This window comes from Pediculus humanus, genomic scaffold (assembly GCF_000006295.1).
Source record: "Pediculus humanus corporis 1103172108307 genomic scaffold, whole genome shotgun sequence".
Lineage (NCBI taxonomy): Eukaryota > Metazoa > Arthropoda > Insecta > Psocodea > Pediculidae > Pediculus > Pediculus humanus.
The window spans coordinates 295,372-307,855 of NW_002987876.1; the positions used below are offsets into that span (position 1 = coordinate 295,372).

At 28.3% G+C, this 12,484-nt stretch overlaps 1 protein-coding gene across 1 annotated transcript; it reads right to left on the reverse strand.

Moving 5' to 3' along the window:
* Positions 1–10,513: 10,513 nt before the first annotated feature.
* Positions 10,514–11,885, reverse strand: Phum_PHUM578390 (uncharacterized protein; the record flags this gene model as incomplete). The annotated part of the gene is made up of 2 exons (XM_002432201.1): positions 10,514–10,551; positions 10,898–11,885. The coding sequence occupies 2 exons, from the start codon at positions 11,883–11,885 to the stop codon at positions 10,514–10,516; spliced, it is 1,026 nt and encodes a 341-aa protein (XP_002432246.1).
* Between the last annotated feature and the right edge of the window lie 599 nt (positions 11,886–12,484).

A 12,484-nucleotide genomic window follows, 5' to 3' on the forward strand; every position in this document is an offset into this window, starting at 1 on the left:
CGAAAAATTAAAATCAATATTAATTAAAATGACCTTTTGATTAAAATTTTTTATTTTATTTTATTTTATTACCACCTCCCCAACGAGTAATAATAATTTGCCGATCGTTTAAAAAACTTTCTGTGACGTAATAACACGTACCATTACTTATCGCAATCGATATTATCGATCGATCGATCGATCGATCGTATCGAGTATCGGTTAATTTTTTTTTTTTTTTTCATTAACAAGTCACGCTTTTGATGATTTTCAAATCATCATCATCATCATCATCGTAGAATTTTCCTGAAAAATGTGTGTCGATCGATCGTTAATCGTTATTAATTTTTTTTTTTCCCTTCCTCATCGGAGAGGAGGAGGAATTGGGGGAGGGGGTGATATTAAAAGTTTTAAATTATTGATTCGAGTATATTTTGTAAAAAAAATTTTTCGATGACGTCATTCTCCAGTTAGTTAGTTCGTTAACAATAATAACATTCGAATTCGTTCGTTTTCTCCGAGTAATAAAAAATTAATTAAAAAAAAAAAAAATTTCCAGTTTACGATTCCAAAACTATTTGCGGCTTCGCTGGAGTGAAAAAAATGAACTTTTACGTTTTATTATTACTATTATTATTATTATTATTATTATTATTATTATTATTATTATTATTATTATTATTATTATTAAGTAAAACAAAAATTATACGATGGAATGTTTCGCAATTTTAAAAAATTTTTTTCGTAGTCATTTGACGAATTATTATCATTATTATTATATGACGGTTATTTTTGTGAACGGAAAATGACGAACGGCAAACGACAAACGGCGAGCGGCAAACGGCAAACGGGTTTCTATTCGTAATAATAAAATTGGGAAAAAAAAATTTTCGCGTAAGAAATCGAACGGGTTTTAACGAAAACGTCGTTTGTTGATTTTTTTTTTTTTTAACGGAAACGTTCGTATTTCATAAATTAATTTATGATTCTTATCATAAAAATTATTCCGAACGCCCAGACGGAATAACAACAAAAAAAAAAAAACTTTAAATAAAATTTCATTACGTTCGTTTATTCGTTTTTTTTTCTCCTCCATCATTTATTGAAAACGAATTATTTCATTCATTCATATCACGAATCTTTTCATTCTTTTTTTTTAATACTGTGTGCGTGTGCGCGTGCGTATTTACAAAAATGCCAAAAAAAAAATAATAAAACGGATTTAATGTTTAAAAAAAAAAAAAATTATTATTATTATTATTATTATTATTATTATTATTATTATTATTATTATTATTATTATTATGAATAAAAACGACGTGTAAATAGAAACGAAAAATATTTTTATTTTTTTTAACTTTGAATTTTCGGATTAACGCCCCGCCCCCAATTTTTTTTTTCCTTCCAATAAAACCGCGACGAAAATGCGTTTTCCATTATCATCATCATCATCATCATCATCATCATCACCCCCCCAACCCACCAATTTTTTTTTTCAAATCTCAAGTCGCGAAAAAATAAAGGAAACAAAAGGATAAATGCAAAAGAAAAAAAAAACGTTAAATAAATAACAATTTAACATTGCAAAAAAAGCAAATACTAATAATAATAATATTTCGCTCCCCTTTCTTCCCCTCGCCCCGCTTCTTTCCTTTCCCTTTCGAAAAATTCTTTAAAATACGTAGTAAGTAAGTAAACCTTAACATTTTTACGCTCTTTTTTTTCCTTCCTTTTCCTTTTTCCTTTTCCGTTTCCGTTTCCTTTTCAGTTTTCTTCACTCATAAAAAAAAAATCTCAACCTGATATTATCTCCTTCTTCTTCTTCTCTCTTTCTCTCTCTCTCATATATATTTATACCCACGCATACAAAGGATTATAATAATATATAATAATAATAATAATGATTTTTTTACATTCTATTTCCATTCCCCCACCTCCTCAAAAAAAACGAAAAATAATAATAATAATAATAAATTTACATAATTTTTTTAATAAAAAAAAAAAAAAAATTTTTCTTTTTTAGGAAACGGTATTATTTTTAAAGACACGACTGGATTTCTAAAAACACTTTAAAAAGTCTTCTGCTACCACTACCTACCTACGTATATATATAAATATACAATATTATCGTACGTACGCGTGTATGAAATTTTTATCACGTAATAATGATAATAATAATGATAATAATAATAATATTAATAATATTAATAATAATATTTCGAAGGATAAAAAAAAACCTTTTTCGAATGGAAAATTTGGAGGAGATGGGGAGGGCTGAGGGAGGGTGGGTAGGTGGGGGGTGAGTGACGGTAATCGGTTAGAGAGAGTGGGGGTGGGGGTGAGGGGGTAAATGATTTTTAACCGTGGGAACAACGACGGTAATAATTATTAAAAAATCGTCGAATGTAATTGTTTGACGTAAAAAGATTAGTAGTTTATTTAACGTTAGTTTTAAAAATTTAAGTGGGTAATAAATTACCCCCCTCCTCGACGGTATTGGTCGTTGGAAGAGGATACGACGTTAAATTACTCAGGTAATAAAAAAAAAAAAAACTTTTTTTTGATTTATTACGTAATAAAAATTGTTTAAAAATTTGTTTTATTTTTTATATGCAGCGTCGATCGCGCAGTGGGGAGGGATCGTTTTCTTTTGTTACTCTAAATCCTGAAAAAAAAATTCAGTGGCGTATCTTATTTTTGATTAATTACCCTTTTATCTCTCCCCGTTCCCTCGTACCCCACCCCCTGCCACTCTCGTTGAGAATTTATTGAGAAATTTTAAGGAAAAAAATTTTTTTTCTTATTCTTTATTTTCCACCCGTGTTGGAAGGGGGGAGGACAAAATGGCCGAAATTATTTTGTTAAATCCGATTATTTTTCTTTAAAAAGGGAGAGTTTTGGAGGAGGAAGAATGGAGGGGAGGGAAGTTTTTTTTTTTTCGAAAAAAGTTTTCAAAAGTTTACGTCAAAAAAAAAAAAAAAAAAAAAAAAAAACTTACAAATTCTTTTGGGGATTCGAGTAAATTCAAACAAAACTTTTTAGTTGTTAGTCAACTAACTGAATTTGCAAACATTTGCATAATCAAAAAACCTTACTCCGGGTCGGGAGAGTGGGGTGGGTGAGGGGGGTAGGTAGGAAGAAAGAGTAAAAACCTTTTCCCTTTGTAGAAAAATCCTTTTTTTTATTTTGTGGGGGGGGGAAGTTTCCGTAAAACGAATGAAAAATTATATAACAATCGGACGTTTTCTTTGTTTGTTTCTTTGTTTGTCTTTTCAAACCCTGTTTGTTCGCACCGTAACCGTTACAATTATTTTTTTGATTATTTCCATCATATAAATTAAAGGGGGAGAGGGGGATTTTCGCGTGGGGGGGAGAGAATTCGACACATAAATAATATTTTTCTTAAAAAACGATCACGTCTTTACGTTCTTAACTTTTTTTTTTTTTTTTTTACGATTTAAGAATTGAATTTAAATTGGTAAATTAAAAAATCAAAGTTTTTTTTTTATATTCTCCAGTTTATTTAAATCAAATTACGTCGTTCACGGATAAAATCTTAAAACGGAAATGGAAAACTTTTTTAAAACCGGAAATAAATAAAAAAAAAATCGATATTCGATCGATGGATTAAAAAAATTGAATTTTTTTTTCATAACAACTTACGTTTGCCGTTCTTATAGCTGCTGAATTTCTATTTAAATTCCTTCTTAAATTTGGCCTATGTATTGTCCTACGAAAACAGGAACCGTCTGGAAGATCGTCAACTTCATCTGAAAATCAAAATGATAATGATAATAATAATAATAATACTTAAAAATGTTTCACGGTAAAAGTTTTAGTAAAGAAAAAAAAAAAAAATTAAATACAAATTTTAGGAAAATTTATTATCATTATTATTAATATTTATTTAAATTTTCGTTTCTTCTGCTCTTTTTTTTTCTTCTGCTATTTATTATTAAATAAAAATAATAATAATAATAATAATGGCGTGAGAAATTTTTTTAAACGAAAATTAATACGTTGAAATTAAAAAAAAAAAAAAAAAAAAAAAAAGGGAGAAGAAGGAAAAAATATTTAAAGGAAAAAAAGGAGGTTAAAGGTCGAGTAATATATAAAAGGTTGAGTAAACACACAAAAAAGGAAAAAAAGGAAAAGTAAAATGGTTATTTTATTTTTCTCTCTCCTTTTTATTTATTTTATTTATTTTTTTTATTCTTAATTTTGTTCTTAAGTGGATTTTTATTTTATTTTATTTATTTTATTTATCTTTTAATTAATGGTTTCAATATTTCTCAATTATTATTATTATTATTTTTCAATGTGATTTTTTTTTATTTTTAATGTTCAGATTTGAATGTTCAGACAAAAAAAAAAAAAAAAGGAAAAAAAACTTTTTCCTCCGGTAATTTATAGTTTTAATTAAGTTAAAGCTCTTTTTCTTATTCTTTTTTTTTTTTTTTACATCAAATTAATATTTAACTTTACATTGGAAAAACCTTTTTCCCGATGCCATTTCCGCTTCCTCTCTCTTTCTCTCTCCCTATTTCTCTTTTCCTTACTTTTTGTTTCATCCGCCTTTTTTTTTTATAATACGGTAAAAATATTTTGTATAATTAATTTTATGCGCAAAATTACTCAAACGGACGAGAAATAAAAATTTATTTTTTAATTCAATTTTTTTTTTTTTCTAAACGAATTAAAAATAAAACTGGAAAACTTTTTACGTACGATGGGAAGGAGGGAAAAAGAAGAAGAGGGGAAGAGAGAGAGAAAATAATGAAATAGTGGTAAAAAATAGGGGAAAGTGAGTAGGTGGGAGAAAAAAAAACAAATGAAAAAGTGTGAGAAAAGAGTTCGGAAGGGGAATGTTATTGGGAAGAGGGGAAGGAAAAGTAAATGAACGAATGAGAGAGGGCGGAGAAAAAAGGAGGAGGAGAATGAATAAAAGTATGAGAGAAAAGAGGGGAGAAAAACGAATGATGAAGTGTGGGAAAAAAATGTAGAAGGGGAATAATTGACTAAATGTGAATGAGGGGAATGTTATCGGGAAAAAAGGGGGAAAAAACGATTAAAAGTATTAGAGAATGGAGGAGTGAAAGATGAATGAAAGAGAGGGGAAAAAATGGGGAGGAAGATGAACGAAAGAGGGGAAGAAAAAAATGAAGAGGGCGAGTATTTGACAGAAAGTGAATGAAAGGAATGTTATCGGGGAAAAACAAGGGAAGAAGAAGGGAAGAGAATGATGAAGAGGAAGAAGGAAATGGAAAAGGGGAATAAACGAATGAGAAAAAGAATGAATACAAGAGCGGGGAAAAAAAAGGAGGAACATGAATAAACGAGCGGGGAAGAAGAACGAGAGAAAGATGAATGAAAGAATGGGAGAAAGAAGGACTGAAGGGGAATGTTATAGGGAAGACAAGAAAGAAGAGTAAGTAGACGAATGAAAAAGGAGTAGAAAAAAGCGGAGGAAAATGAATAAAATTTTTTTTTTTTTAACTAAAAAAAAAAAAAGGAAAATTAGAAAAATGCTTTATTACTGTAATAAAAAATAAAAAAAATAAAGTAAATTAAACATAAGTTAAAAAAAAAGAAAGTAATTTACTACCAGTAACTAAATTAATTACGTTTAAATATAATAATAATAATAATAATAATTTGTTAAACACGGTAATAATTATTATCATGACATTATCATTATTATTATTATTATTATTATTATTATTAATATCTTTAAATTATTTTTTAAGGGGTTAATAATTAATAATAATAATAATTTTTTATTACTTAATAATAATTTACCTATTAGTCTTTTTTTTTTTAATTAGAATGATAAAAAAATTTCTTAATTGAAAATCGAATGAAATGAATGAATGATATGATTGATATGATATGAATGAATGAAATAAAAAACAAAAATTTTTTTTCAGTAAAAAATATATTTAACTGAAGAAAAACAAAAAAAAATTTTCTAGGTACGCATTGCGTTTTTTTTTCTTTTTTTTTGGAAGGAAAATAAATGAATAAAATAAAAACCGGAAGTAAGAGAGAACAAAAAACTCATTTGTACAACGTTAAACTCAATTTAAAAAAACCGGAAAAAGGAGAAGAAAAAAAAGGCGGGAAAATGGAAAAAAAATTAAAGAATTTGGCTCAATTGTTATCGTAATGAAATAAAAGTTAAAAAAAAAAAAAAGGAAAAAATGGGAGAAGAGAAAAGTGAAATTTTTTCAAACCGGAAAAGGAAACGAGAGGAAAAAAAAAAGTTTCGATTTCAACGATTTTAATGATTTTTTTTTTGTTTTTTAAGATTCTTCAAGATCTTTATAATTATATTATCATCATCATCATCTTTAAAACGTTTTGAAACCTAGACGAAAAAAAAAAAATTATTATTATTATTCCGGGTGTGATAAGTAGTAATCATACGGATAAAATTAATTTAACTAATTCCCCGACAAAAATTTCTTTATTCCGACTTATTTTTTTTTTTTTTATCGATTCGATTCGATTTGACGATTCATCATCATCATCATCATCATCAATATTAGAAGAAGAAAAAAGAGGAAGTACATGGGTTAAGGGGAAGGAGTGGGGAGGGTTGGTTGGGGGATGGGAAAGATAAGAAAAAAAAAGTAATTAAAAAAAAGAAAAAAAATTCCAGTTTTGAAATAAAGAAATTAATAAAAAGAACAAAAAAAAAGAAAAAAAAATTAATATCCGGTTTGCCCCCCTCCCCACCGATTAAATTTTTTTTTTTCTTAAAAACCAATTTTCCAGCATTTCATCCATCTGGTTTGGTCAGGGGAAAGGTTTTCCTCCAAAAAAAAAAAAAAAACCTAAGGAAAGGGATGAATGAAACTTGAAAAAAAAAATACCCAATTTAATTAAATAAAAGGAAGAGAAAGAGATAGAGAAAGAAAAAGAGAGAGAGAGAGAAAAAAATCAGTCAGATTTTTTTTTTGTGTGTGTTTTCTGGAGAAAAAAATGATTTACGGTTGAGAAAATTTATAAAAACGTGCTTAAACCTTATTTAATTGTATTACGGACGTACAAAAAAAAAAAATTATCCAGATGAATGCTGGAGGGTAGAAAAAGAAAAAACGAAAAAGGGGTGCGTGAGGGAGGGGGTAGAAGAGAAGACTATAAAGAAAATCTCTCTCTCTCTCTTTCTTCCTATAACTCTTTCGGGTCCATGTAAAAACACAAAACTTACTACCGTAATAAAATAAAACAAAAAAAAAAAACTACCCCTAATTAAAAATAAAGTTTTAAAGGGTAGTTTTTATAAGGGTAGAGTTTTTTTGTTTATATAATAATAAAAGTGAAATTAGAAAAAAAAACTGAAATTTAAATAACAATATTTACATACGTTGAGTTGACCACCGTAATTTTTTTTTTTTTATAAACCGGAAGTTGGAAAATAACTGGAAATTTTCTCTAGCGTGTGTTTGTCTGGCCTTTAAATAAAAAAATTTTTGAACTGGAAAAAGTAGGGGAAGAAATACGGTTAGAAGAAAAGAAAGGGAGAAAAGAAAGTTCTAGAAATGTTGGAATTTTTATAAGAAAAAAATAAATAAATAAATTTATTACTGGGGTAATTTTTTTTTATTATTAAATTTAATAATAATAAACCCCCCCCCCCAAAAAAAAAATAAATAAATAAATTATGAAAAAAATTTTAGCAGAAGATGTAATAATAATAATAATGGTCGAATGTATAAAAAAAAAAATTTTTTTTTTTTATTCATAACTTTTTTGTTATGCATATGAGAAAAAAATTTTTTTTTTTGGAAAATGTGAGAGGGTTTTCCAATATTAAAAAAAAAAAAAAAAAAAAAAAACGACAACAAAAGAAAATTCATATCAAATTCCTCCTTATCCCTCACTCCCTCCCCCCTCCAAAAAAAGGAAAAAAGGGTAAACGTTTATAAACGTAAAAAAAAAATTTTTTTTTGAAATTTGAACTCGTTATAAAAAATAAAAATAAAAAAAGGAAAAAAATGGAAAATTTATGAAAATTCGAGCGTGTCTTTTTTTATATTAATGATTTTGTTTTGTTTGAGATTGATATTGAAGGAAAAGTGAAAAAAAAAAGGAAATGAGAGAGAGTGAGGGATATAGAGGAAAACACTGAAATGATAAAAAGAAAAAGGGAATTAAAGGAGAAAAAAGATGAGGATGTGTAGGAGGAGTAAAAAAGAAACAGAAAGTGAAGAGAGAGGGAGAGAATCTGAAGAAAGCAGATGGAGGTAAAAGAAAGAAGAGAATGAGGCGGAGAATTTGGAAAAAAGGGAAAACGAGAAAGAAAGAGAAAGAATTAAAGGAGAAAAAGAAAGAGTGTGAAAAAAGACTGAAGGAGAAAAAGGAGAAACAAAAATTAGGAGAAAGATAAAGAGTAAGAAAGACAGAAGGAAGTCGAGGAAAAAAAGAATGAGAGAAAGAAAGTAGAGGAAAAGAATCGAAGGGAAAAAAAAAGGAGCAGAAAACGAAGTAGACAAAGAGAGAGAGACAAAGAGAGGAAGTAATGAAAGAAGAAGAAAAACAAGAAAAAAAGAGAGAAAAGGAGACATGGGGAAGTAAAAAAAGAGAGAGTCAATAGGAAAAGTGAAAAAGAAAGAGAGAGAGATTAATAAAAAAAGAGAAAATAAGAATAAAAATTAAAAAAAGAGAGTGAAAAAGGCAGAGGGAGGAAAAATAGAAAAAGACAGAATTACTGGAAAAAGATAAAGAGAAAGAAGATGAGACAGAAGAAAAGAAAACAGAAAATAGAAAAATACCGAATGAGATATAGCGAAATAAATAAGAATGAAAAAGATAAAGATAGAAGATAAAATAAAAAAGATGTCTCCAATATAACGTTTTAAGAAGAGAGAGAGAGAGAGAGGGTGGGTAATTTTTTTAATCATGTGATGACGTCATAAAAGTAAATAAACGATTTTTTGAAAATAAGTTCGGCAGAAAAATAAATAAAATAAAATAAAAAGAAAAAAAAAAGTAAAAAAAAAAAAATTTTTTTTTCTTTTTTTCCCCCTGATATATTCAAAAGGTTGAAAAGGTTTTCAAAAAAGGTTTTTTTTTTTAAACTTTATTTTATTGGCGTCACTTTTTTTTCTTTTTTTTTCTACCTCCTCAAATTCATGATAAAAAAAAAAAAATTTTTTTTTTGTCGACGGAAGGTAAAAAAAAATTTTCTTTCGTAAAATGATACGGGAAAGCGATAGTTGGGAGGAGGGGGTAGGGTGGACGGGTCAAGCGGCGTGAAAAATTTTTTCAGCAGTAGATGGAAAAAAAACAAAAAATTGACCAAATTTCGTGCCTGAAAAATTTTTCCCAAATAAACCCACGACAAAAAAAAAAAAAAAAAAATTTGATTTTTTTATTTTCTTATCAAATGATAAGAATTCTGATAAAAAAAAACAAACAAACAAAGAAAAGCATTTTCAAATTTTTCTAGAAAATTACCATTTCGCATATATTTCTCCGTCTCCCCCTCCCTTTTCTTCCCCACCTCTCCCGGGGGAAAAATCAAAAAATTTTTTCTTCGAATTAGGAAAAAAAAAAAAGAAAAAAAATTTTTTTCACCGCCCCCTTTTTTCCTTCTCCTATCCTCCTTTCCTTTTTTCCCGCCAAATTTTTTCGTTCGTAAATTACGTCATCGAAAAATTAATCTCACACCATCGACGTCTAAGTTAACGACATTTTTCCCGCTTTTTCTCACCCATTAAAAATTTAAAAAAAATACTTTTTGAAACACCCTCAAAAATATACAAAAAAAATTTTTTTGAAAACGTTTATTCTCTTTATTATTATTCACATTTTATTTAAACCCCTTTTTCAAATCGGCCCAAATAATAATAAAAATATTAAAAATAATAATAATAATAATAATAATAATAATAATAATAATAATAATAATAATAATAATAATAATAACAATAATGATGATGATGATGATGATGATGATGATGATATATTAAATAAAATATACGTCATTAAACGAACGGAGTGCGTGCGTGCTTGGGCGTGTGCCTAAACAACAGAGATCGCAAAAGGAAAAAAAAAATTTTGATAATTTCCGGTTTTAGTTTTTCGTCATTCGTATCACTCCTACGACGCGAGCATGATTTCCGGTTGTACTCGCCTCAACCTCCTCCCTTCTCAAACTCCCCACTCCTCTCCCCATCCAAACTCTATTTAACCCGGAAAAATGAAAATTTAAATTAGTTTGAAAAGGACAAAAACGCTCATTCTCCCTCCCTCTCTCTCTCTCTCTTTTTCTCTCTTTCTAAAAATTATTAAGAAAAGGCTGATTTCTTATTCAGACGTTTTCTTTTTCGTTTTCCTTTTTTTTTTTACCGATTTCCGTTTTACGCTCTTTTTCGCGTAGTTAATTTAAATTTCCTTTGAAATTTTCCTTTTTAACCTTTTTTTTTCTTACACCCATCTCCTCTCTTAATTAAAATTACTTTTTCCCCCTTCTCCTCCTCCTCCTTTTTTCCTCTTTTTTTTTTGTCTTTACCGTTCGTTCATTCATTCATTCATTTTCCCGCCATTTTTTTTTTTTGAAAAATTCTTTGAAAAAAAAATTTAATGTTTTTTCTTTCTCACGTAGTTCATATACATCATAGAAATGAAAAAAAAAATGTCTTCTGGAGAAAAAAAAACGTGAAATGTTTCCATAAAAAAAACTGGAATTATTATTATTGTTATTATTATTATCACTATCATTATTATCATTATTTAACATTAAAAAGATGATGATAATGTGTGAATATGATTGATAACCTCATTTGCAGGAGTAGCAGAAGAGAGTTGATGTGGAATTTCATACTGAAATTTTTCCCTTATTGTTTTTTTTTTGGGGGGCGAGGGCTTAGGAGGTTGGTTTGGGGGTGGAGGAAGGGGAATAAATACGAACCAGATGTCGTAGATGGAGTAGAAAGGCTATATTCGCTCCATTTCCTTGGAATCGTTGCACTCCTAGATCGGTAATTTCTAAACAATTTATTGTCTTTATCGTTTCCGGTTTTATTACACTTTTTATTACCGCCGCCACCGCCACCATTACCGCCGCTGATAACGTTATCACCATATTTAAAATCGACGTAAACGATGGATTCGTATTCGAGGCACTTTATATTTTTTTTCCTTTTCGTACAATATTCATAATTATTATCATTATTATCATCATCATTAACGTTATCGTTACCGTTATCGATGGGAAAATTTTTTTTTTTCTTTTTCGTCGACGGAAGTAGAGTCAAGTGATGGAAAGATTCGGATTTTTTCGTAAATTTATTTCCGGTTTTTAACGTCAAATCCATTTCCGGGTATTTTTTAATTTTTTTTTCCTTTTTTTCATTTTTTTTCATTTTTTTTTTTTCGATATCCAATATATCGGACACGCTACGTGGTATACAACTTTCACGTATGACCTGAACATCCGTATCGAAAACCCCGATTTCCTTTTCCGGTTTATCATTTCCGTTTTTTTTGTGTACTTCGTCGATTTTCTCACCGTTATCTTGAATTTTCAAACATTCTTTTCCGCCTATGGGAAAATCAACCGACGATGATTTTCCCATCATACCCATTTTTTTCTTCTCGTACATCAAATCCAAACTATCTTTAGAATTTTCTAAAGTTTTCTCTTTGTTGTTGTTGTTGCCGTTTGTTTTCTTTTTATCGTAGTGTTCTCGTCTTTTTTTCCATTTTTCCCATTCCAATGACTCGTCTTCTCCTGTCACGTGATACTTACAATCTTCTTCTTCTTCTTTTACCGTACCGTTAAACGTTTGTAGATTTTGACCGCATTTTTTAAATATCGTTTCGTCATCGCGACTTATCGTTGCCGTTATTGTTAATCCGTTTATGGCAAGAGCTCTCGTCGCTCTTGGTCGAATCATTTTCGATACAACATGACGATTGTGAACGTTTAAGGCACGACGACGACACTCAACACGACACCTTTCACGACGACACCTTTAAGGCACCTCTCAACACACGTTACGTCCACGTGTCAAGCAAAAAACCAATAACAAAAAAAAAATTCACGTCACGTTTAACTTTTTCCGGTTTTGAATTTCATTTTAAAACAACCGGAAACACCGGGAAATTTATATTTATGTATATATATAAAAACCGTCAAAGCGAAATAATAATGATAATAATAATAATAATAATAATAATAATAATAATAATAATAATAATAATAATAATAATAATAATAATAATAACAACAACGAAAAACGTTTTACTTGAAAATTAAACGTTAAAAATGAAAGACGAAAAAAAAAAGTTACAATTTAAATAAAAAAATAAATATTTTGTTTTTGAATGATTACGTCATTAAATTTGACGTCATTAATTAATTGAAAAATAATACGTCACGTGAAAATTATATTGTTTACAACCGAAAAAAAAAAAAAAAAACGCGACAAATATTAAAAAAAACTAAAAATAAAAACAAAAATTCATAGAGTAATTAAACACAAAACAAAAAAAC